This window comes from Salvelinus alpinus, chromosome 6 (genome assembly GCF_045679555.1).
Source record: "Salvelinus alpinus chromosome 6, SLU_Salpinus.1, whole genome shotgun sequence".
Taxonomy (NCBI): domain Eukaryota; kingdom Metazoa; phylum Chordata; class Actinopteri; order Salmoniformes; family Salmonidae; genus Salvelinus; species Salvelinus alpinus.
In genome coordinates, this window is record NC_092091.1 from 69,170,252 (window position 1) to 69,197,329 (window position 27,078).

At 43.9% G+C, this 27,078-nt stretch overlaps 1 protein-coding gene across 1 annotated transcript in view; it reads left to right on the forward strand.

Moving 5' to 3' along the window:
- The first annotated feature begins 959 nt into the window (after window positions 1-959).
- Window positions 960-27,078, forward strand: part of bnc2 (basonuclin zinc finger protein 2) — a 306,633-nt gene continuing 280,514 nt past the window's right edge. Inside the window, exon 1 of the mRNA XM_071407641.1 lies at window positions 960-1,712. Within this exon, the coding sequence (XP_071263742.1) occupies window positions 1,710-1,712 (3 nt within the window). The 5' untranslated portion in view covers window positions 960-1,709. The remainder of the gene's footprint in view (window positions 1,713-27,078) is intronic.

The window sequence follows — 27,078 nt, forward strand, 5'->3', positions numbered from 1 at the left end:
GAAACATGGGGGAAACATCAGTGTCCTCAAGCATTCCTTCCTTCCTCCTGCTGTACTGGAGCAACTTGATGCACTAGTTTGAATTCTGAAGCATCTCACTCATCTCAAAGCCCTTTTGGTGTGTGTGTGTGTGTGTGTGTGTGTGTGTGTGTGTGTGTGTGTGTGTGTGTGTGTGTGTGTGTGTGTGTGTGTGTGTGTGTGTGTGTGTGTGTGTGTGTGTGTGTGTGTGTGTGTGTGTGTGTGTGTGTGTGTGTGTGTGTGTGTGTGTGTGTGTACACGCTTTACTATAGTCCTCACAAGAGTAGTAAACCAACTACAATTCAGAGAAGTGAGGACATTTTTCCGGTCCTCACTTGTAAAAATAATATTTTAGGCTTAGGGGTTAAGGTTAGGGGTAAGTGGTTAGGTTTGGAGTTAGAGTTGGGGTAAAGGTTAGGGAAAATAAGATTTAGAATCGGAAACAATTGTTGGTCCCCAAAAAGTCCTCAGAAGTATAGTAAGACATAGCTGTGTGTGTGTGCGTGTGCGTGCGTGCGGTTGAGCGAAATCTGAGTTTGCTCACCATAATGTGAACTGAAAAATATTATGTGGGTACTGGGTACAGTATATGTAAACATTGAAAAGAAGTTAAGTCAACTTTGGAGTATAATTAGCATCACCGTGAAAGCTGGATAGGGCCTATACAAAATATCTGATAACATTTTTCGATGTAATAATTATTGTTTTATGAATTTGGAACCTTTAATGTTTCAAATATTTAGTTAATTTAATTGAGAATAAATGTTCCCATTATGAAATATTTTGATAATACCTAATTTAGCCTACTAACAACCATTTCCCATAAACAAACAGAACAACAAGTAACAGTAGGCTATTTAACGGGATCCTATCTCTTACGGGAAATAAAAGTACAAGTGTTTCGTAAATTATAAAAGGCTAAGCACCTCTCCATGATTTTTCATGTCCGCAGGGTAGGGGTTTAGTCGAGTTGGCGCATTGTCACACACAGATGTGCCTCTTTACCCTGACACAACACCGTGACGGACTCAAACTCAAGACCCACAGTCACTCAGGTTACATTCACAAGGCGTATAACAGCCCCGAGAGTCCTGTCAGATTGTGTACCGCTCGAGCCCAACTTCCAGAAGGCACTTTCCTAATTCTCCAACCAAGCCTTATCGTCCGCAACGTGTCCGCGGAGCATACAGCTGATCTAGCAGAATAAATATCGGAGAGAGCCCGGGTCGGGACTAGGGGAAACTGTCTTCTCCTCACAAGCATAGGTTTATTCGCCTTTTTTCCCGAAGACGCTGTCAGCGATTTCCCTCGGCATCTCCTGGTTCACGTTTTGGAAAGGGGACAGTCGTGCCTCTGCCTGCATTCATATCCCGAGACCGACGGTGTGTTCCAAAGCAACGTATTCTGTTCTGCTCTGACAAGGAACGTATTTTCTCAGTGAACCAGACAGTGTTAATTTCTTAGGATCAAAACCTGAAACGAAGACGCGTCTCCGTTTTCAATCAAATGTCATACAACTGTTATTGCGCACGAGTCAATACTTTTCTTGCGGGGACGACGCCGACTTTTTAATTACTTCAGACTGTAATATATCAGGGGAGAAGTCCCCCACTTGAGGGCGAAATCAGACATTCGAGGACGGCAAGTTCGAGAGCGCCAGGACCCGGGTCTTCCATATACAACATGCAGACATGGTAAATATGATTTTGAAAGTGTTTACCCATTCAAATGAAGCCCTGCATCAGGTATGGAGCTGGATCACAAACATGGATATAAGTTTTTCTAACCGGCGTCTGGCCTGTATGGCCTATTATTGCCCCAAGAAAGTTGTAAATAATTCATGCACACAAATAATTCATGCATTCATGATATTTTGTTTACTCTTTCCACATACTTTACAAATATGATATTTTGTTTTGGATATAGGCAATATTTAGAATAGGCTTTTATAGACTGTTATTATAATAAAACTTCTATTTAGCCTACCTTATGTGAACTTTATTCAATCAACATGTTGGTGGCCCATATAAAACTCCCTCACTGCAACGCACATTATTATAACATTATTATAACTTAACTTTTATTATAACTTATAACTCATAATAAATGAGAAGGAATATTATTTTAGGCTTTGCAATTTTGTTGTTTTTGTGTTTCTTGAGCTTGAAAATGGAGCTGTGTGATTTTACTCCAGGTGCCCATTATTGAGCACAGTCAGACAGACAGTTTAACCATACTGAAACTTTTTACAAAATGTCCCGAACATATAGCTTAACCTGCATATCCCCCCCCCCTTAAATTTATGAACGTACACGGCCAGTGATAATTGTCACGATGTCACTTTCAGATCTTGTTGATTGTTAGAGTGTGCATAACGATTATACAGGGACCATTTTTCAGTGTCAACTACACACTCCAGTCTCTGGCCTACACAATGTAGTCTACCTTTGATTAAACCAATGATGATAGAATACACAACAAAACAAAATGCTATTTTAAAGATGATACCATGTAAAGCAATGTAAAACATCATCAATAGTACATTTCTGTGTATATTTACACACTGCTATATCAAAAACGTATCATAAGAAGAAATGTTCCCACTATATTGCAGTCTCAATTTTAACCCTTTCCAAACAGAACTTTATAATTTTGTAAACATTTCCAGATGATGAATATATTCATGTGTTACATATTTAACATGCACGTAGTACTAATGGGTTGAAATACTTGAACAACTTTTGAAGTGACTTTGAAGTGATTAATGTGTGATACAGTGATACTCGTAGCTCTTGGCTTGGTTTCATTTGGTTTCCTAGAGTGTACCAGGAAATTGTGCAGCTTCCTAAAAACAAACAAACACATAGCCTTCAGTTGTGAATTTGATGTTATTATAAGATGTTTTTCAGTTTTATTAAATACAGTAGTTTTGAGGTGTTTTTATGTCGTGACAAAAAAATATTGTGTGTATTAGAAAAACTATTTTTGTAACAGCTGGTTGAGTACATGTATACAATCTAAATTACATTGTATTGTTGAAGACTTAACATTTTACAATGTATTAGTGTACAGTGTTAATACATTCTCTCTGTCATGCATTCCTGTAGCCTACGTGTGTGTCTATGTCTATGTGGCCCTGCTTCCACCTCCCCTAAAAGTCGAGCAATCGGAGTTGAGCAGAGCAGAACACAGAGGCATTTCATGCCAGAGTAACACATTTCTACATGGACATTTCTGAAGGGTAGAGGAGTCGGGAGAGAGGTAGAGAGAAAAAGATCACAGGCCCCTTCTACACCACAGAAAAGAGCCTGTTCCCTCCTTCACTTTGACTGCTCCACTCAGTTTATGGGTTCAGCGCTTTACATAATGTTTAGTCCTAATCTGGGGAGCCTGTCAGTGATGTTTCAGGGCTGCAGTCAGAGAATGACAATTTGCATTCCAGGAGTATTATTTGATTACTTTTATCTGCTGCTGCTACTAGCCTGGGCCCTTTCGCATGCATTTCATCTTGCCTGCCATGTCGCAAGTCGACACACCCTCGTTCCTCTCTCTCTCGCTTTCTCTCAGTCGAGGTTCAGACAAGGAAAGGACAGGGGAAGTAAAGTAGAGGAAGGGAGAGAGAGAAGGAGAACTAAAAAGGGAAGGAGATGAGGGGGGAAGAGAGAAAGAAAATAACACACAAGTAGAAGATTGGAAAAGACAGTAAAAGTGATCGAACGAAGAGTGAAGGGAGGGGAGAAGAAAATGAAGAGGCAGGAGCACTTCTTCTATGTAGCAGACAGAGAAACTCAGGGCCAGAGTTGTCAGACAGCAGCGGCGGTGGGCTGGGATTCCTCTGGGCCTTGACTGAGGAGTTGGAGAGGGGAGCTGCTGGTTAGTCTTGAAGAGGGGAGCTGCTGGTTAGCCGGTTCAATAATCTCATGGACAGGTAGGGCCAGTCTGGACCCCCTGAGAGCCAGTGTTAATGAAGAGCAGGGCTGCTTTGTGCTCTCCTGCTCTGACCCCGTGCCGCCTGTCCCCACCGCCTGGATCATTTGATCTCTCCCTCTATTCTTTTCTCTCCTCTTTAAGGAGTTTTTATGGTATTTTTTTCCCTCTCTCCCTCCTTGTTCTCTCTTCATTGAGACTGGAAGGGTGTTAAGTGATGAGGTGGAACCGATTAAAAATATGGCAGTGTTTTCTCTCTCATTTGAGTGTCTTTTGTGATGAGAAGGGATTGTGTGTGTGTGTGTGTGCGCGCGCGCGTGTGTGTGTGTGTGTGTATGTGTGTGTGAACCGACGCCTCATGTCTCCATGTACACTTTTTGCAGTCACCAAGATACTTTTGTCAACAAGGGGCAGGAGACAGATAGAGGGAGGGAGGGAAAGAAAGAGAGGCAGGGAAAGAAAGTGAAGTGTGTCGCCCAGACAGGTATCTACTGCTTCTGCCCGTTCTGCTCAAACAACCCAGAAACACATCAACAACCCAGAAACACGTCAACAATGCTCTTGTTTACTCAGTGGAGGGGTGGAACACCATGTCACACACATACACACTTTTTTATTGCTCTCCTTGTGTGGACCAAATAATTGATTCCTATCCAAAATCCTATTTTCCCTAATCCTAAATCTAGGGTGTGAATCTCCCAGTCAGACACCCCAGGGAGTCCGTCTATAGGTGTCTGTTATGGGCAGGATTGAGTGGAAGCTGCTTCAGGCTTTGTGTCTTCATTACTTTATTACTTGCCTGATGTCTCATTTTGCTCTATCTTTCCACATGAAGGTTCAGTACGTCTTACGCAATGTTTTTGTTGTAATTTGGCTCCTCCCCAGCTTTTGTAGAACCACAACATTTCAGATTGACAACCTCCCTTCAAATCAAATCAAATCAAATGGTATTTGTCACATGGCCCAATACAACAGGTGTAGACTTTACCGTGAAATGCCCTTTCCTTAACCTAACCTTAACCCTAAACCTAACTCTAAAGCTATACCTACTGTAACCCTAACCTCAATTCTAACCCTAACCCTAATTGTAACCCTAAACCTAACCCCTAAGCCTAAAATAGCATTTTGTCTTGTGGGGACCGGTAAAATGTCCCCCATGTCTGAATTTTCGTGTTTTACTATCGTTGTGAGGACTTCTGGTGCCCACAAGGATAGTTCAACAAAAACCACACACAGCCTGATATCTCCCTGCTCCTCTCCACTCGTCCACTCTTCTAATAAAGCCTTGGTGTTAGTGATAGTGTGTCTTGGCAATGACAGAAAAGGTCATATTTTGAGAGAAAGGGGTTCTAAACGTCTTGGTGGCTGGAGACAAAAGCCTTTGAAAAGGACACTGAAACCGAAGCTGCAGGCGTTAGGACTAAACAAAGACACTGTGAAATCTTAAAACAAATTAGATCTCAGGCAGTAACTTAATAAAAAGCACAGTGGGAGATGTACTTGATTTAAAACAATATACATTTGGTAGACATTAATTACATTTTTACCCCAGCGTGGAGGGAAAGAAATCAAATACACACACACTTGCATAGACTTTCTCCAATTCCCTCTTAAGACATTCTACCACTTGGACACACTTTTCCACCCCAGGTTTCAAATTAATAAGTGAAATGATAGTTTTTACATGAAGATTTAAGATGTGTTTTGTCTTGTAGGCGTAATTGTCCTCTAGTTAATATCTCCGTGAAGAGTTTTAAAAGGACAACACCGTCGATGTGTTACGGTGTAAGATTCAATCAGTGGACTACAACTGAATCAGATCACAAGCCGAGTCTTAAGACTAGAAGCTGGGTGAAATGTTCGAGCTGTAAAATGACACTTGTGTGTGTGTACAGTTAAGTATTTCTCAAAAAATGCAATGAAGCATACACATACAGGACTAGTCACTTTCTTAAAGTGAGGTTAGTCTAGACGTTGTATATATCCCAACTTAATAATACATTAATACGTTTCAAATTGTAGAGTAACGCTAAGTAATCAAAGGAGAACTCAACTAACTGTTCTGTTTTACAGTAAAGGTTTGGACTGTTTCTTTAAACATGCACAGGGCGTGTGCATTACACTCCCACAAACTCTTTATTTGTTCAAGAGGAGAAATGATAGCACCCATTCAGACCAACTGCGGTGCTGCTGAGAAATACACGACTGCGCGGTATATATCTTTTTTTTACCGTGTCACCGAACACACAGTCACCTTTCCTTTACTATTCGGCCGTAATTTTGCGCTGGGCCTAATTGATTTTGCACAGAACTAATTATGGGCCGCCAGTGTAAAATAAACACTTCAATGTCACCGGGTTGGCTAGGGAATGATCGGTAGGGAAATTGCAGTTCAGCTGTAATCCATACGTTCTTTAAGGGGGAGAGGAAGTAATTCATGTCGATGCTATAGAAATGGAGAGAGTAGAAAGCGAAAGCGATGGGAGCAGAGAGAGAGAGAGAGAGAGACATGGCTGTCCGTGTAACCAACAGGAGTCTCAGTGTAACTGAATGACTCAACTGGGAGGTATAAGGTTATGTGGTATAATTTATATTTTATAGCTCTCTCGGACTCACTAGCCTACTCCCGGAGTAAGTTGTTCAACATCGTGCCATGTGGAAAGAGCCGGGAGATTCGGTGTAGAAATGATGGGAACTCCAGAACCCCGTCTGCCTTTCTTACACTCTCCCACTCTCACTACATTTTTTCTCTCTTTTTCTCAGTATTCCTCCCTTTTTCTGTAAGCCCACCACTGTAAAAAGTATACATTACTTAACATTTTACGCCAACAAGGTAATTCATATTTTTAAGTTGAAACAACTAACACTTTTTACATTGCATCTCACTGAACCGTTTTGTTGTGTGGGTGTGAGAGCCATTGGCCCACCTTCTAGTGCCTTGAGTGTCTTGGAGTAGACCCCCTTAGGCCACATGGAGTGATTTGATTAAAAGAGAATAATTTGCCCTAAAGGTGTCTTTCCTGCCTTCCTCTCCTCCAAAAACTACAGTGGAAGAAATCAGATATGACAAGATAAGTGGTGTCCCATGAATAATTCCTGAGGAACTGAAAAGTAGCATGTTGACTTTGGAATTATTTGCTTGAGTGTCTAACCCAGTCAGGGACAATGTTATTTTCACCTGAATCGACTTTTAACGATTCTCTCTCTCTCTCTCTCTCTCTCTCTCTCTCTCTCTCTCTCTCTTCCTTTCTTCTTCTTTACCCCCACAAAACGTTCACTTTCGAACATGTCTCTAAGCACTCATCATCATTATGCCACTTACAACCATGAGTTCCATCTGTCCTATGGAACCAGTTTAAAGAGTAACAGTATCAGATGGGTTGTGTCTAAGTTAGGGCCTGTGGTTTGAACACAGATGATCTGGTATTAGTGTTAGTAGCAGTGGTAGCGGCCCACGTGGGAATCTCCCAGTCAGACACCCCAGGGAGTCCGTCTATAGGTGTCTGTTATGGGCAGGTTGAGTGGAAGCTGCTTCAGGCTTTGTGTCTTCATTACTTTATTACTTGCCTGATGTCTCATTTTGCTCTATCTTTCCACATGAAGGTTCAGTACGTCTTACGCAATGTTTTTGTTGTAATTTGGCTCCTCCCCAGCTTTTGTAGAACCACAACATTTCAGATTGACAACCTCCCTTCAAATCAAATGGTATTTGTCACATGCGCTGAATACAACAGGTGTAGACTTTACCGTGAAATGCTTACTAACGAGACCTTTCCCAATAATGCAGTTAAAAAGTAAGAAATATTAGCTAAATTAAAAAAAGGAAATATTAACACAATAAAATAACAATAACGAGGCTATATACAAGGAGTACCGGTACCGAGTCATTGTGCAGGGGTACGGGGTAGTTGGAGTAATTGAGATAATATGTTTCAGTCAAGCTATATCTGCTTGAATATGGAATGATAATGATTTAGTACGATGCTGATCTAGTACGATGCTGATCTAGTACGATGCTGATCTAGTATGATGCTGATCTAGTACGATGCTGATCTAGTACGATGCAGATCTAGTACGATGCATATCTAGGACGATGCAGATCTAGTACCATGCTGTTCTAGTACGATGCAGATCTAGTACGATGCAGATCTAGTACGATGCAGATCTAGTACCATGCTGATCTAGTACCATGCTGATCTAGTATGATGCAGATCTAGTACCATGCTGATCTAGTATGATGCAGATCTAGAATGATGCAGATCTAGTATGATGCAGATCTAGTACCATGCTGATCTAGTACGATGCAGATCTAGTACCATGCTGATCTAGTACCATGCTGATCTAGTACCATGCTGATCTAGTACCATGCTGATCTAGTACGATGCAGATCTAGTACCATGCTGATCTAGTACGATGCAGATCTAGGCCTTTCTGTTTTGTGTCTTATTCTGTCTCTGTGACTCAGAGCTGCTTGAATCTTTAGTGTATCTCACAGGAAAGGATCGGGTATATTTATATTATATTTCCACTCACAGTTGCTTTCAAACAGATCTCTACATTTGTGAATGACGTAATTATGAGGTATGCAATGAATTACGCCGCGCACATAATTTTTTATATCTCTCGCACATTAATTTGGCCCCTCAAAAAGGTTGTGAGAGTGGTGAAAAGCTATTTTTTATTAGCTCCAGTTCAAGCCTTACAGCTGTACAGGGAATTGAATTCGCGTTGGGACAGTACTGTAACATACGGCAGTAACTCAATAAGACTGATTGGATGAAATTCAATTGAAAGCTTCCTGCTGGGATGAGGTCCGGTGACAACACTGACAAATATACCCTGTATGTCTCTATGATTACGCCTCTATGATTAAATATATGCAATAAGTCTTATGTTGTATGACTATATACTTACAATTTAGTATCGTGAGGGGTAGGGAGGGGAAAACTGAACATTTGCTGTTATTGGCAGAGAGGTTTGGAAGTCCCTTTATTATTGGTCTATTCACTAATTAACGCATGGTGACGTCACCACGGAAGGCCAAAACTCGATCCCACCAAAACAGTCTTCTCAAACAGTTCTTACGTTATCATCATTTTCAAAATTGTACAGTGTTATTCCAAAAATATATACACTGAGTGTATAAAACATTATGAACACCTGCACTTTCCATGACATAGACTGACCAGGTGAATCCAGGTGAAAGCTATGATCCCTTATTGATGTCACTTGTTAAATCCACTTCAATCTGTGTAGATGAAGGGGAGGAGACAGGTTAAAGAAAGATTTTTGAGCCTTTAGACAATTGGAACAATTGGGACATGTATGTGTGCCATTCAGTGAGTGAATGGGCAAGACAAAATATTGAATTGCCTATGAACGAGGGGGTGGTATGGTAGTAGGTGCCAGGCACACTGGTTTGAGTGTGTCAAGAACAGCAACGCTGCTGTGTTTTTCACACTCAACAGTTTCCGGTGTGTGTCAATAATGGTCCACTACCCAAAGGACATCCAGCCAACTTGACACAACTGTGGGAAGCATTGTAGTCAACATGGGCCAGCATCCCTGTGGAACACTTTGGAGACCTTGTAGAGTCCATACTCCTGACAAATTGAGTCTGTTCTGAGGGCAAAAGGGGGTACAACTCAATATTCAGGTGTTCCTAATGTTTTGTTCACTCGGTGTATATACCTATATTTACAATTCAATATATTTGCCATATATGCCTATATATTTACAATGCTATGTATTCAATAGCCTATATCCACATTTTCATGGCAGATATCCTCAGGCGATCAGGAAAATATACAAGTGTTCATTGCCCTTTGACTTATTCTTATTTTGTTGTGTTACAGCTTGAATTCAAAATGAATTTTTTTCTCATCCAACTTCACACAGTGAAGGCTCCTCAGAGGAGGAAGTGGAGGACCATTCTCCTCAGTGAATTTCATTACATTTACATTTACATTTAAGTCATTTAGCTGACGCTCTTATCCAGAGCGACTTACAAATTGGAAAGTTCATACATATTCATCCTGGTCCCCCCGTGGGGAATGAACCCACAACCCTGGCGTTGCAAGCGCCATGCTCTACCAACTGAGCCACACGGGACCACCATTCATAAAAATGTAAATGTTAAACATAAAAAAGTTTTAGATAAAACTTGAAGTCCACAAGTGAAGGGACAAGGTGAGAGAAGGAGAGTGCATAGAAAGAATACAGTGTGGCTGCTATGAAAGTGGACTGTGTTTACGGGTGATCAGGGGTGTATTCATTCTGCAGATTCTGTTGAAAAACATTTCTTAAACGGAAGCAAATGGAACAAAACATACCTGAATTTGTCCAATAGAAACTCTCATTTGCAACTGTTGGAGTAATGATTACACCCTAGATCAGCTAAATGCAGGCAAGAGTGTGCAAGGCGGTATTGAATGTCACTGTCTGTCCCTGTCTGTCGCCTCAAATTTGTCTCTCGACCTGTGTGCACCTACGTTGTGAACTTTTATTCATAGGCTAGGTTGTAGCAACCTCATGATGGGTATAGGGAAAATTAGCCTAAACCTATCGATGTTACATTGAATTGAGTGAATGGAATATGAATGAGAGTCATCCAATATGCTGTAATAGAAATAAGGCCATTCTCTGACCGCCACTGGTACTCCATAATGACAAAGTTAAAAACATGTTTTAGAAATGTTAGCAAATTTATTGAAAATGAAATACATAAATATCTCATTTACATAAATATTCACACCCCTGAGTTAATACGTTGTAGAAGCACCTTTGGCAGAGATTACAGATACAGAGTTTTTCTGGGTATGTCTCTAAGATCAAATCAAGTTTATTTTATATAGCCCTTCGTACATCAGCTAATATCTCGAAGTACTGTACAGAAACCCAGCCTAAAACCCCAAACAGCAAGCAATGCAGGTGTAGAAGCACGGCGGCTAGGAAAAACTCCCTAGAAAGGCCAAAACCTAGGAAGAAACCTAGAGAGGAACCAGGCTATGAGGGGTGGCCAGTCCTCTTCTGGCTGTGCCGGGTGGAGATTATAACAGAACATGGCCAAGATGTTCAAATGTTCATAAATGACCAGCATGGTCAAATAATAATCAGGAGTAAATGTCAGTTGGCTTTTCATAGCCGATCATTAAGAGTATCTCTAATGCTCCTGCGGTCTCTAGAGAGTTGAAAACAGCAGGTCTGGGACAGGTAGCACGTCCGGTGGACAGGTCAGGGTTCCATAGCCGCAGGCAGAACAGTTGAAACTGGAACAACAGCAAGGCCAGGTGGACTGGGGACAGCAAGGAGTCATCATGCCCGGTAGTCCTGACGCATGGTCCTAGGGCTCAGGTCCTCCGAGAGAGAGAAAGAAAGAGAGAAGGAGAGAATTAGAGAGAGCATACTTAAATTCACACAGGACACCGGATAAGACAGGAGAAGTACTCCAGATATAACCAACTGACCCTAGCCCCCCGACACATAAACTACTGCAGCATAAATACTGGAGGCTGAGACAGGAGGGGTAAGAGCTTTCCACACCTGGATTGTATAATATTTATCCACTATTATTTTCTAAATTCTTCAAGCTCTGTCAAGTTGGTTGTTGATCATTGCTAAACAACCGTTTTCAGGTCTTGCCACAGATTTACAAGTAGATTTAAGTCAAAACTGTAACTCGGCCACTGTCGTCTTGGTAAACAACTCCAGTGTAGATTTGGCCTTGTGTTTTAGGTTGTTGTCCTGCTGAAAGGTGAATTCATCTCCCAGTGTCTGGTGGAAAGCAGACTGAACCAGGTTTTCCTCTAGAATTTTGCCTGTGCTTAGCTCCATTCCTTCTTTTCACTCTGTGAATTAGGTTAGTATTGTGGAGTAACTACAATGTTGTTGATCCATCCTCAGTTTTCTCCTATTGCAGCCATTAAACTCTGTTGCTCTTTTAAAGTCACCATTGGCCACATGGTGAAATCGCAGAGCGGTTTCCTTCCTCTCCAACTGAGTTAGGAAGGACTCCTTTCTTTATAGTCAGTGTAATTAATAACTTTTCCATGGTCAATGTCTGCTTTTTTATTTTTACCCATCTAGCATCTTTGCAAGGCATTGGAAAACCTCCCTGGTCTTTGTGGTTGAATCTTTGTTTGAAATTCACTGCTCGACTGAGGGGCCTTACAGATAATTGTATGTGTGGGGTACAGAGATGAAGTAGTCCTTCAGAAATCATGTTAAACACTATTATTGCACACAGCGTGAGTCCATGCAACTTATCATGGGACTTGTTAATCACAATTTTACTCCTGAACTTATTTAGGCTTGCCATAACAAAAGGGTTGAATACGTATTGATTCAAGATATTTCAGCTTTTCATTTTTAATACATTTGTAAACATTTTCGAAAACATAATTACAATTTGACATTATGGGGTATTGTGTGTAGGCAAGTAACAACACATCTCAATTTAATACATTTTAAATTCAGGCTGTAACACAACAAAATGTGGAAAAAGTCAAGGGGTGTGAATATTTTCTGAAGGCTCTGTACGCCATCCCCATATGCAGTTGGAATTGATGACCGAATATGTAACAGTCCTTTGTACTGTAACTTTACAATACATCACCATGAACCTGGCTGACACGTTTGAAGTCGGACCCCGTGATTATTTGCCGCTGAGGTAATAATTATCATTGTCATAATCATAGTAATTAAGCAGTCTAAGAGTGATTAGATTTCTGTCTGAATGTCTGTGTTGTGATCCCACTCTCCCATCTTTCCTGTTTTGGGACGATATTTAGGGTGGTATTGGGTAACGTCAGTTGCGAGGACAGGATATGAGAGTGTGTTTTGAGGAACAAGGCTGCTTGGGGATAGTGCTGACAGGTAGTGTGTACTGCCCGGGAGGGGGACAGTGGCTCTTTAGAGGCAGCAGCAGACACAAGAGGAGCGCCTTCATCTCAGACGACTCCTTTCATGGGACTTTGCATTCCACCAAGGCAGAGTCAGGGAGAGGCACAAGACGAGACATGCGTCCCCCTACTCCCCCCTCCCCCCATTTCCAACCCCTGTGCTTCCCCTCTCCCTGTGACCTTAACATTTATCAAAGAACCCCATGCTGGAGTTCCTCTCAGCATCTGTGCCCTGCTGGCGCGAGAGAGAGACCCACGTGCATTAAGACACACACATGCACGCACACACACACACACCGTCCCAAGCTGTTTTAAATATGTGACTCTGCGGAGGGAGGGCTGTCCTTGCTGATCCCCCTCGGGGGTCTGAGGATTACTACAACCCCCCACTTCACCTCTCTCTCTCTCTCTCTCTCTCTCTCTCTCTCTCTCTCTCTCTCTCTCTCTCTCTCTCTCTCTCTCTCTCTCTCTCTCTCTCTCTCTCTCTCTCTCTCTCTCTCTCTCTCTCTCTCTCTCTCTCTCGTTTCTTTATTGTACCTCCTGTCACTTCATCCTATTCATTTAACCTTTCATTAGTGTCGGCAGACAGCCTCTGTGTCTAGTGGATGGTGTAGGAACAATGCCAAAAAAGCCCCACTGTTAGTTATTAGATTCTTTCGTCCCCCGTTTACCCCGGCAACCCAATATTAAGGAAAGAGAGAGATACAGAGATAGAATGTAAATAAGAAAGAGAAGGAGAGGAAGTGGGGAAAGAGAGGGGGTGGAAATAGAGAGGGGGAAAGCGAGGGAGAGAAAGTGGGGAAAGAGAGGGGGTGGAGAGAGAGAGCGGGAAAGCGAGGGAGAGAAAGTGGGGAAAGAGGGGGGGGGGGGTGGAGATAGTGAAGGCGAAAGCGAGGGAGAGAAGGGGAAGAGGGGGTTGCGTGGTTATGGCACCAGCCCATCTCCCCGGGTGCAGCATGCAGCAGGCCCCTTCTGGACTTGTCAAGGACATGTGCCACATGTTGATAGCACACAGGACCCAGCGAGAGAGAGGGAGAAGTACAGAGAGGGGGGAGAGAAGGACAGAAAGAGAGAGGGGGAAGAGACAGAGAGAGAGTGGGGACACAAAGAGAGAGAGGGGTTTGAAGAGAGAGAGGGGTTTGAGAGAGAGAGAGAGAGAGAGAGAGAGAGAGAGAGAGAGAGAGAGAGAGAGAGAGAGAGAGAGAGAGAGAGAGAGAGAGAGAGAGAGAGAGAGAGAGAGAGAGAGAGAGAGAGAGAGAGAGAGAGAGAGAGAGAGAGAGAGAGAGAGAGAGAGAGAGAGAGAGAGAGAGAGAGAGAGAGAGAGAGAGAGAGAGAGCAGGGTTGGCTGGGTCTGGCTGCTGCCGCGGCTCTGGAGGAGTTTACTGAAAACACAAACAGTTAGTGCTGGAATTCTGTTTTTAATGGGCAGAGGGGACAGGACAGAAGGACCAGGGCTCCCTGCTGCTCTCCTCCCTGCTTCTCTCTCTCTTTCTCTCACTCGTTATTTCTTCCTTTCTGTCTCTCTCTGTTTCTCACTCTCATTCTAACTTTTTCTGTCTTTAGTTCCCCTCTCGCTCTCTCTTTCTCCCTCTCTCTTTCACCCTCTTTCTCTCTCTATCTTTCCCCCTCTCCCTCTCTCTGTGTCTTCCCTTCCTCCTCCTGTATTCTGCCACTTTGAAACAGTCCTTTTTCATGGTGCGTAGCCTCGTCATAGGACCACTTTATGAAAAGCAGCAAACTTCAATACCCTGTCTGAGGTGCCTAAAATCTATAGAGCTTTCTGTAACAGGGCCCAAGGCCTTGACCTGGTGTATTTAGGAAAGACGTACTATACATTATGGATATGGGAAGATGATACATTCCAGACTTAAGATAAAGAAAACCACATTTCCAATATATTTGGATTAATTCTGAGTTTTAGTCTACATTTCATTCACTACAAAGTTACAGGGGTGTCAGGTAGCCTAGTGGTCAGAGCATTGTGCCAGTAACCCAAAGGTTGCTAGATCGAATCCCTGAGCTGACAAGGTAAAAATCTGTCGTTTTGGCCCTGAACAAGATAGGTAGGCACTGGGCACTGTTCCTAGGCCGTCATTGTAAATAAGAATTTGTTCTTAACTAACTTGCCTAGTTAAATAAAAAAATATATGTTTTTTTTAAACCATTCCCCCTGGCATATGAATTCCAACTTATGAATCACATGATGATAATGTCTTTGTAGAGAAGCCTGGTAGTGTTTCCTGTTGACATTACACCGGCATCCTTGATAAGGAGTCTAACTAAACTTGATGTGTCTCTGTGTATAGCTCAGTCAGTACACAGACAGCCTCCTGCTCCATCTATACATTAGGATCACACCACCCAGCCTGTAGTAGGGAGGCATCGGTCACTCCCAGAGGGAGCAGTGAATCGCTCGCCTGTCACAGGAGATTTGGCCGGCACACACACATGCACATACATATGCACGGACACACACACAAGAAAACGTGTGCACATGCACAAGAAAATGTGCACGCACACACCTAAAGACAGGGAGGGGGCAACATATTTCGACCCTGACCAGAGTCTATCACACAGGGGTCCTGATGAAGTCCATCTCTCACTCCTGTCACCCCTCTCCACCCCATCCCTCCTTCCCTCCTTCCCTTCCTCTGCGGCCACCACTCACTCCGAGACTTTAATCCACATCCTGTCCCTTACTTAAAGCCCTGGCCAGCAGGACTTTCTCCTCTCCTCTGTCATCCTCCTTTCCTTTTGCCCAGAATCTGTCTGTCCACCCCTCCGCCCTCTCACCACTCTCCTCTTCTCTAACTCTTCTTTCTTTCTTTCTTTCTTTCTTTCTTTCTTTCTTTCTTTCTTTCTTTCTTTCTTTCTTTCTTTCTTTCTTTCTTTCTTTCTTTCTCTCTCTCTCTCTCTCTCTCTCTCTCTCTCTCTCTCTTTCTCTTTCTCTTTCTCTTTCTCTTTCTCTCTCTCTCTCTGGGGCAGTAATTGATAGTGATGCTGCTGTGTCCAGTGCTGTAGCCTACTAAGCATTCTGGTCAGCACTATGCTAGAGGTGTGTGTCCGCATGCTTGTGTGTGTGTCTGCGCGTGTTGAAAATGTAAGGGCCGTTTTTTTGAGCAGAACCCCAGTCTCAGCTGTGGTATGTGTCCTCGACTAAGGAATGCATACAATGGTATTTGTTGTTCATTAGTTTAGTCGTCCTTGCATGTAAAGAATTTCCCAAATCAAGAAGTATTTGAAAATAACTAACTATTATTGTTATCTAGAAAGTCATGAATGATTTTAAGAGCTATAATTTAGCCTCCCCAGTTTGCAGAAGCAGTCTGGGTCAGATACTGTACATGAGCATTTTAATATTTGTTTTAATTCTGCAATAGACTGTACTGTGTGTCTGTGGCTTATCATGTCTAATTTAATGGTCTATAAAATTTGGTACATCTATAAACATCTATAAACGATCTAGTATAAACATATATAAACCGTCTACAAACATCTATAAACACATCTATAGCTATATTCCATGTTTATCCTGAATAACCCATGCAGTACGGTATATTTAGGTTCTCTCTCGTGTCTCCCTACCCCAGCATCAGGTAACCGTGGCAGTCGACTGAGTGTCGGCGTGTGTGAAGTATAATTGCTACAGGAAGAGGAGGGGAGCGTCTCTTATCTGCTGCGGGGACTAAGCCCCTCCCCCGTCCACACAGGCCTGGTATTTATTACCCCCTAAGTAATCACTTTGCTCTCCCTCTTTTGATAGACCGTTATTGCTCTAACTACTCGGGGTCCCTATAGGAATTTGCAGGCCCTCCAGTTTTATTAGACAAAGGCCCTCATTATTCAGAGGCCGCATTAAGACCACCATTAGATCCACTCTGGCCCCCAGTCCACTGGGCCCCCAGTCCACTGAGTCACCCACCGTATCCCGTTGCAAGACACTTCATACCGTACGTTGGGCACAGAATGCACACAAGCAGGCAGCCACACACACATACACATATGCACACTCAGTTGGTAGAGCATGGCGCTTGCAACGCCAGGGTTGTGGGTTCAATTCCCACGGGGGACCAGTATGAAAATGTATGCGCTCACTACTGTAAGTCGCTAAATGACTAAAATGTCAATGTAAAATGTAGTCCAGTCACTACAAACAGAAGTAAAGATGTAACTACTGTCCATGGCCTACAGTGACATCAAAATGACTGTTGTCGGGTAAAGAAGATGAGTTTTAGTGACTCAGATGTGGTTTGTTATTTTCTTTTGGCTTCTTCATTCTGTTTGTTTCCCCACTCGGAGGCGGTTAGGCTTCATCATTGTGGCTTTCTCTCTCTCTGCACTCATTCCTTCGACTCTCCCTCATTCTTATGGCAGCAGCCAATGAGCACTCTTCCCCGGGGATACGAAAATAAAAAAATAATCACACTCGTGGTAGAGAGAGAGAGAGTAAGCGTCCTCTGTTCCTCCTCCACCTTCACTCCCCTCTCCCTCATTTCCTGTGCCCTCTTTTTTTAATTTCTTTGTAGCCACCTGTGTGCGTTCAATATGGCCGCCTTTCTTCGCCGCAGCTAATCGATGGGCTCTTATTGGGTTTGACTGTTTGGTCCAATATCTCATGGCCTCATCGCGGGCCGCCCCGGGGCCGGAGGATCCAAACTAATAACTCTAGTCAGTCTCAGGGGACTCGGTTGAGATCCAGAGATGATTAGTACTGAGATGTTATGTAGCTGGAGCTCCAGACCCTCTAACACAGAGCAGAACATTATCTTCCCCCTAAAGAAATCTAGCATCGCAATCCTCATACATCTTAATTGTGTCATTTGGCTACCATGGTGACACATGCTAAATCATTCAATTCTCCCCCTCTGCTGTAAATCCAATCCAAGACATGTTCCTGTAACAGGGACTCTCTGGCAAGCCTTCATAAGTCTGTATAGTGAAGTTGGCAGGGAACAGAGGCTCTGTAGACTGTAGGAGGGAAACATATGAGGAACACATAGAAACCAATATGTTTCCTGTATGTTTGTCTGTAGTTGTCGCGGGTCGATGGGCCCAGGGCCGCAGAGCCACGCTTCAATATGATGTCTGCTAAATCTGAGGAAAGAAGGTGGTTTGTTTGGACTGTAGCCTGTGGCTGTTTCTCAAATGGCATCCTATCCCCTATATAGTGCACTACATTTGACAAGGGCCCATAGGTCTCTGTTAGTGCACTATATAGGGAATAAGGTGTCACTTGGGATGCTGCTAGTGAATCCTCGATGCACTTTGAAGGTAAATGGAAGTCATGGTCACTCCGTGGTATGGTACACATAAACCCTGTATTATACACACTGGCATTCTGTATTGCAGGGATATATTTAAGCAATAAGGCCAGAGGAGGTGTGGTATATGGACAATATACCACGGCTAAGGGCTGTTCTTATGCACAACGCATCGAGGAGTGCCTGGACACAGCCCTTAGCCGTGGTATATTGGCCATATATCACAAACCCACGAGGTGCATTATTGCTATTATAAACTGGTTACCAACGTAATTAGAGCAGTAAAAATACATGTTTTGTCGTACCCGGTCTGATATACCACGGCTGTCAGCCAATCAGCATTCAGGGCTCGAACCACCCAGTTTATAATGAGTGTTGCAGTGAAAACACACTTCCACTGAGAATTTGGCATAGTCCTTGATACTGTCCCACTCCTTATGCAATGGTTGGGACTGTTGTACATTCTTGTACTATATAAAGTATGTGCATATCCAGGGCAAAAATAATAAATCTCAATTGGGACTGGTGAACTGCTGCACTTAGACTGAGTTTGTATTTATCCGTATAGTGATTCTACACCTGCATTGCTTGCTGTTTGGGGTTTTAGGCTGGGTTTCTGTACAGCACTTTGAGATATCAGCTGATGTAAGAAGGGCTATATAAATAAATTTGATTTGATAGTCTACTGTATACTGACTTAACACTTGTATTCATGGCAGTAAGTGTGCCATTATGTTGTAGTTGGAAGAATGTGCCCTTTTGTGAGTCACGGGCTGAGAGTTTTTTCTGAATGAAAGAGATTATCCCCCAGTCTCTTAGCCACACACACACACACACACACACACACACACACACACACACACACACACACACACACACACACACACACACACACACACACACACACACACACACACACACACAAACTTAGCTCAGTAACATACCTGTCAGCTGGGACAAACCACTAGTTTGAGTGAAGTGAAGGCAAAACAGAGGTGAAACGAGACAAAATGAATTTGCGAAGGGAGAGTGCCACTTCAGCGTAAAGCTGTCATTACCACAGCTAGCGTACTCCCTCATAAATAGTTATAATGAGCTGCTTTCAGCAGCCAAATCATTCTCTATGTAACATGATGTAACGGGAGAGGAACAGTCCTCTTCTTGCTCTGATGTAACCAGAGACGGTCCTCTTCCTCTGTCTGCTGATTTGATTCAAAACAGATGGAGTTTTTCTGCACGATTTTTTGGTCATGTTTTAATTTTCAGAAGATCCCACTTCTGCCACCAAAATGATGGTTCAATGGTTCACTAATACAGTAGCTTGGTGTCTGATATTCTATACCTTCTCCCCTTTCAGTTTTGTTGTCGGTACATGTTTGTTGTTGCAAGTTTTCACTTGTAAATCTTTTTCTCGTTCGCCGTGGCTATTTGGCTTGGGTTCGCAGCGCAGTTGCATTTTATAAGCCAATGAAAATGTCAGGCACATTTCTCAGAGTGAAAAATACAATTTTGTGACAAACTGTAATCTTATACTTCAATGCGTCTTGGCTGTGTAGCACTGAGTAAAAACTATGATTATGGGTGAAGGGTTTAAATGGCTGGTGTGTCTGTTTGTCTGTCCCTCTATTTGTCAGGAAGTGGCAGGCTCAAACCCATCACAGAGGTCATATGTCACTGCTTCATTGGCTAGGTTCAAGGACTTACTCTTGAACCTAGGTGTGCATGTTCATGAATGCGTGTGTGGATTCCCAGCATAGAGTAAATGGGAGAATTGAAAGGCACCAAACACCCAACAACACAGTAACACACAGCAACACACAGCAACACCAAACACCCAACAACACAGCAACACACAGCAACACCAAACACCCAACACCCAGCAACACCCAACAACACAGCAACACCCAACACCCAACGCCCAACAACACAGCAACACCCAACACCCAACGCCCAACAACACAGCAACACCCAACAACACAGCAACACCCAGCAACACACAACACCCAACAACACCCAACAACACAGCAACACCCAACACCCAACAACACAGCAACACACAGCAACACACAGCAACACCAAACACCCAACAACACAGCAACACACAGCAACACCAAACACCCAACACCCAGCAACACCCAACACCCAACAACACAGCAACACCCAACACCCAACAACACAGCAACACCCAACAACCAACACCCAGCAACACACAACACCCAACAACACAGCAACACCCAACACCCAACAACACAGCAACACCCAACACCCAACAACACAGCAACACCCAACAACCAACACCCAGCAACACACAACAACCAACACCCAACAACACAGCAACACCCAACAACCAACACCCAACAACACAGCAACACCCAACACCCAACAACACAGCAACACCCAACAACACAGCAACACCCAACACCCAACAACACAGCAACACCCAACACCCAACACCCAACAACACAGCAACACCCAACAACCAACACAGCAACACACAGCAACACTCAACACCCAACAACACAGCAACACCCAACAACACAGCAACACCCAACACCCAACAACACAGCAACACCCAACAACACAGCAACACCCAACAACACAGCAACACACAGCAACACACAGCAACACCCAACACCCAACAACACAGCAACACTCAACACCCAACAACACAGCAACACCCAACAACACAGCAACACCCAACACCCAACAACACCCAACACCCAACAACACAGCAACACCCAACAACACAGCAACACCCAACACCCAACAACACAGCAACACACAGCAACACCCAACACCCAACACCCAACAACACAGCAACACACAGCAACACCAAACAACACAGCAACACACAGCAACACACAGCAACACCCAACAACACAGCAACACACAGCAACACCCAACACCCAACACCCAACAACACACAGCAACACCAAACACTCAACACCCAACAACACAGCAACACACAGCAACACCCAACACCCAGCAACACCCAACAACACAGCAACACACAGCAACACCCAACACTCAACAACACAGTAACACACAGCAACACCAAACAACACAGTAACAACCAACAACACCCAACACCCAACAACACAGCAACACACAGCAACACCCAACACCAAACACCCAACAACACAGTAACAACCAGCAACACCCAACACCCAACAACACAGTAACAACCAGCAACACCCAACACCCAACAACACAGCAACACACATCAACACCAAACAACACAGTAACAACCAACAACACAGCAACACACAGCAACACACAACAACACAGCAACACCCAGCAACACAGCAATACCCAGCAACACCCAAAAACTAACAACAACACAGCAACACCCAACAACACAACAACAACACAACAGCAACACCCAACAAAACCCAACACAACAATCACAACACCCAACAACACAACGGCAACACCCATCAGCCCTACAACACACAACAACACCCAACACCCAACAACACAACAACACCCAATAACACAACAACACCTAACAACACTCCCTCAGCTTATCTGTTTTACAGGAAATACACTAGGGTCATACTGACTAGTGGCGTCTTTCCTTATTCTGGATTATAGTGAATATTGGATAACACTTCATTTGAACTATATGTCATAACAGTGTCATAATATAGTCATAAACATGACTAATAATGGTCAGTGGTGTGCCAGGCTGAATTCAGGAGCTAATATGATTTTGTACTGTACCCTCTCAGTTGGTATTGTTGACTGGGTCTGGTTGATTGTCCTCTGTCTGAATCAGTGGGTCCAACCAGACCAGTCCAGACAGGAGGTCTGGAGGGAGACAGTTTAGTGGACTATAGTCTATGTCCCAACTGCCAAAAATATTCAGTCAACCCCATGGGTCTGGAGAGAACCCATCCGTTCAACAGTAAATCCACACACACATACTAGTCACGCTCGGCCATATGGTCCCGTGTGTGTGTGTGTGTGTGCGTGCGTGCGTGCGTGCGTGCGTGCGTGCGTGCGTGCGTGCGTCTGCGGTACGGGGAACTTATGTCTGTCTTCACGTCACAGATAATTGCCTCCTATTCACAATGGCAAAACACACCAGACCCTCCTCACATGATATAGTAGGAAAATACTGTAGCCTACACACACTCTCCATCACTGGGAAAGGCAACATTGGCTAATGTTGAGAATGGTGTGAATTAAAGTGGTACTTTCTGTTCATTACAAAAGAAATGGCACCTTTTGACTGCAATTAGCCTAGAGAACGTCTTTACCAACTACCAACAATGTCATTTTTCATCCGTTTAATGCCTCTCTTTGATGTGTTTTTAAGTAGGCTTACACTGGTGCAGTTTTCACAGATGACAAAACGTCATCCTATTAGTCTTCAATGTCTCTTCAATATCTTAGTTTATCTTCATTCTGGCTATAACAGCCTTAGGTCACATGGCCCATTGCCAGTCTGGGCCAGTCTGGGCAGTAGTCCGGGGAATAGGGCGGCCATGATTTCTGAACACATACGCACATTTCTATGTTATAATCTGCACTTGGCTCCCAGACTTTTCTATCCCCTTAATCCTCAAATTAATAAATTAAGCTATAATTAAGAAAATGTGCTATAATGATCTCCAATTACACTTTTTGGGCCAGATAACAAAGCCTCTTCAAACCCTTGCATTGCTAGGTTAAATGCTAACACTAAAAGATAACACAGCTGCATTGTCTGTAGACTCTGTATGACTAACTGCAGAAGGCGAAATGCTATCGCTAGAAGCTAACACGGCTGCATAGACCAGTTGGTTGTTTAGCAACCAAACCGACACGTGCGCAATTATGGGGCAAAACAGACAGGGTTGACTTGGATTGTTGACAACATGTAAATTAGGTTTTATCTCCAATGTTTATTGCAAACATAAATACATTTGCACAATGAGCACTTCCTGTCTCACAAATACATTGTTACAGCTAGCTAGAATTTTTGCCATATCAGCAACATCAGTTAAAACACCTCAAAACAAGACATGATATCAATAACAAGATAAAGCTAGCTGAAACGAGCCACCTAAGATTCCCCACATGGCAACTTCGTGTCATTGTTGCTAGCTATCTGGCCATCCAGAATCATCGTTTTCGTGACGTTGTCTGCTAACCCAGCTATATGGCAGGAGAGACTGCATCTCCAACTGCAGAAGGCGAAATGCTATTGCTAAAAGCTAACACCGCTTCCTATGGCTGGATACTGGCCCCTTTAATTTCAATGGTAGACTTTGGGAGTTTTCTCCATCTGTTACTTTGCTTGCAGTTATATTTAAGTAGCTTGTCTGTTTTTTAAAGCCTGTGGATTTCATGTTTCACGGTTGTGGTTTCTGACCAGTTCTGCTCTTCAAAGCTAACCTTGGCTAACCTTGCTAGCCAGGAAGTTGACTTTGCGTGTCTCGATCTTACTTGACAAAGCGCAGTAAGTCAAACTCACTCTCTGCTCTGGATAGTGTAACTCTTTTCTTTATTTTCTTGGTTACTAATTAAGAAAATGTGGAATTCCTGAATAACATTGTGCCCCTTGTAGCTGCAGAACACTTGTAATGTTAGTAAAGATACTCGTTTTTGTGATACTCGTTTTTGTGAGGACTGTATCTGAATGCTCTCTTTGGGTCAAGTTGACTTCATCATGTACTTCAATTATACAAATTGTATACTTTTATACTTCTTGTTCCTAAGGCTAGTGTAAAATTGCTTATATTATGTTGCTACAAATGAGATAAGGGTGGAACTGCTAAAAATATTTATGAGGTTTCTCAGAGCATTGGTGTGAGCCACAAACTGTAGTGTGTGTGTGTGTGTGTGTGTGTGTGTGTCCATCCATGTGTGCGTAGAGTATCTGAAAGGCTCTTTCAGCAGGACCATGGTGACTTGATGGTGTTTAGCCCGTCCTCCCCCACCTCTCCTGGGACTTGTCTATGAAGCAATCCCAGTTTTCCCTCTCCTCTCGTCTGCTCTGCTGCATCCATATAGCACTAATGATTATGGAAGTGGACAGTTTTTTAATGCAGTAATGTCATCAGTGCCGCCATTTGATTGCAGGTCCATTGCACTTGACGGCGCCCGCAAATGCATCTAATGCACACACTCTGCAGAGTAGTCCAGTGGTTCCATAATCAGAACACACAGCAGAGGTTGGTTAGGTGTGTGTAGCTTCACATTTTGGAGTGTGTCGTCATGGGTTCTGGTTTGTGTCAGACACCCATACCATTTGACATTTTCCACGTTTGAAGTCGTTCTCAATAGCACTAACTCCAAATGGCATCCAAGTGTCTCAGAACTGCAAAGAAGTCGAGATTAGCCTTTGTTTATTTTTTGTGGTTGGGATTCGGGCAACCCAAGGGGCTGTCACTGGCTTCCACCAAGAGCCAGATCTACAGCAGAGAATCTAGAAATGGCTCCCTGCTTTAATTTAAAATCTCTCTTTCTCCTTACTTGCTACACTCATAGTTTAGGGAGACCATGGCAACCCAGACCCACAATGCCCTGGGGGTGCCCTCTCAGCCTTGGCTGTGTCTTTGGCTGCATCTGAAATTATACCATATTCCTTATGTAGTGCACTACTTTTGACCAGAGCCCTACATTCAAAAGTAGTGCACTATATAGGTAATAGCATGCCACTTCAGACCCACCCCTTGTCCAGTGAGGGTTCAGGGAACATGTCACCTGACCCAGTCAGGCCAGGGCCCAGTCAGTCAGTCATCCGCTGCTCCCCATCCCTCGGTCCTCACAGTCCAGTGGAGCGCCCCTCGCTCTGATGCGGCTAAAACAACACGCTGCAGCCAGTTTGAATAATACCACGGTGCAGGTTGTATAAGGGACTGAATGGTACACACTCACACACACGGTGGACATGTGGGGTCTGGACATGTGGCGACGAGGTGTACGACGAGTGTTTGTGCTTATGTTTTTATGTCTACGTAGTGGTACACGTCATGCGCAATATGTATCGTTATCCGAGTAACTTCGAGGGTATGTGAGAATGTGTGTATTAGAATATGTGCGACTTTGTGTACGAGTCTGTGTGGGTGGGTGTTGGTAACGGTATGTCTGAGGACCTACCACCACAGTCCCCGATGCTCCCACAGAACACATCCCCAGACCCTCTCCCTCTCTCTCTCCTTCTACATCCCTCTATCCCCTCTCTCTCTCCTCCCGTTTTCCCTTCCTGCAGTTCATATTTCAGTTTGCTCCCAGGAGCTCGCAGGTCCGTGCCAGACGGAAATTTGCTGAGGCTGCAGGAGCCCCCTCGGAGGCCACACGGAGGAGGGACAGGAGGGGAACAATCGGGCCCAGTCCTCCCTCTCTCTCGTTCCCTCTCTCTCCGTCTTGCTCTCCCCAGCCTGCCAGGCTGCACAGGTCCTCAGGGTGACTCGCTGTTGGCTCAGGACACAAAATCCCCCCCGAATACCTCCCCCCACCCTGCTCCTCCTCTCCCTCCCTCCTTCCCTCCCTTTAACTACGCCGGGGTGGGACGGTGAGGCCATCCAGTCATACGCTGTCCATCAGCGTGTGTTTACTCTCGATGTGACAGGGCCGACACATCTGGAGTGCATATTCAGGTTCCCTCTCTCTCTCCCTCCCTTCCTCTCTCTCTCTCTCTCTTTCTCCCTCCCTCTCTCTCTTTCTGTCTCCTTCCCTCTCTCTCGCTCTCCTCAGTGCCACTAGGCACATTCCGCCAGATCATTTCAGCCCCCGTTGTTATGGCGATTGTCTCTCCCCTCCAGTGATTTTCAAGTTGCATGACAGAAATTGCTGGAGCTAACCAGGAGTGCAGGGGTGTGCAGGGGGAGGTTAGGGGAAAGAGGGCGAACGGGAGGAGGAGGGGGACAAAAGTCAAGGGAGATCAGGAGAGAGGAGAAGAGGAGGAAAGGAGGTTTTTTTCTACTTTTCTTTCAGAGAGCAAACTAATTACAGTTTGAGTTCTTCCACTCTTCCCTCCCTCCGTTCAGACACCCTGGCTTGTGGTCTAATGAAGTGACACTCTTTTTCTCTCTCTTTCTCTCTCCCTCCTTTGCTCTCTCACTCATCTTTCTCCCCCTTCTTTTCCCCTAACATTCCTGTGCTGGTGTGTGACTGTGACGGCTTGTCATCTCCCTGGAATGTCCTGCTCTCCCACCTCGTCCCCTGTTTTACGTGAAGCATTCGTTCCTGGGTTTCCGACCCTCACACTCAATCACACACTGAAACGCTAGCTTTTTGAAAACGTGTGCGGACCAACCCACACACACTCACCTCAACTCCTCTTACACACACTGAAACGCTAGCTTTTTGAAAACGTGTGCTAGCAGATGGTGTCCATTCGGCTGCATACTTACCATTGGCTGGGGTCCACAACAAGCAGAGAGATCCACAGATCTGTAGTCCACGGGTTGTTTCTCAACTGGAGAAAAGTGTTCAAGTTATTTTATCTCGTGTTGCCTGTGGTAGGAAAACGGGACAATTTACTGTATTCTGGTAGACCGGAGGAATTCTCATGATTACGTTAATGACAAAATGGGGTTTACCAAAAGCAGCTTATAATTGAAAAACTGTTGTTTCACACAAACTGTATTTATTTTGTAGCTTGTCCGACACGGGTCCTAGTGGCCACACGTTTGACATTTAATTTAGAATTTTATTTAATAGATGTTAGCAATTACCATTCTTTGTCTAACAGAGCACAGACAGTGACAGTTGTTTTTAATCAGAGATGATGTGTTGTGTGAGGCTCTCTCCCATTTCTCTCATGTTCAACAGTACAGTATCTGGACGGAATTCTTTCTCTATTTCTATCATGTGACTTTTAATGAAGACAAGATCTTTGCTTTAGATAATTACTAGGCCCTGATGCAGGGCTTGTTTCCTACTGCACATGCAGACATATGGAGGGGCCTGTTTCCTACTGCACATGCAGACATATGGAGGGGCCTGTTTCCTACTGCACACGCAGACATATGGAGGGG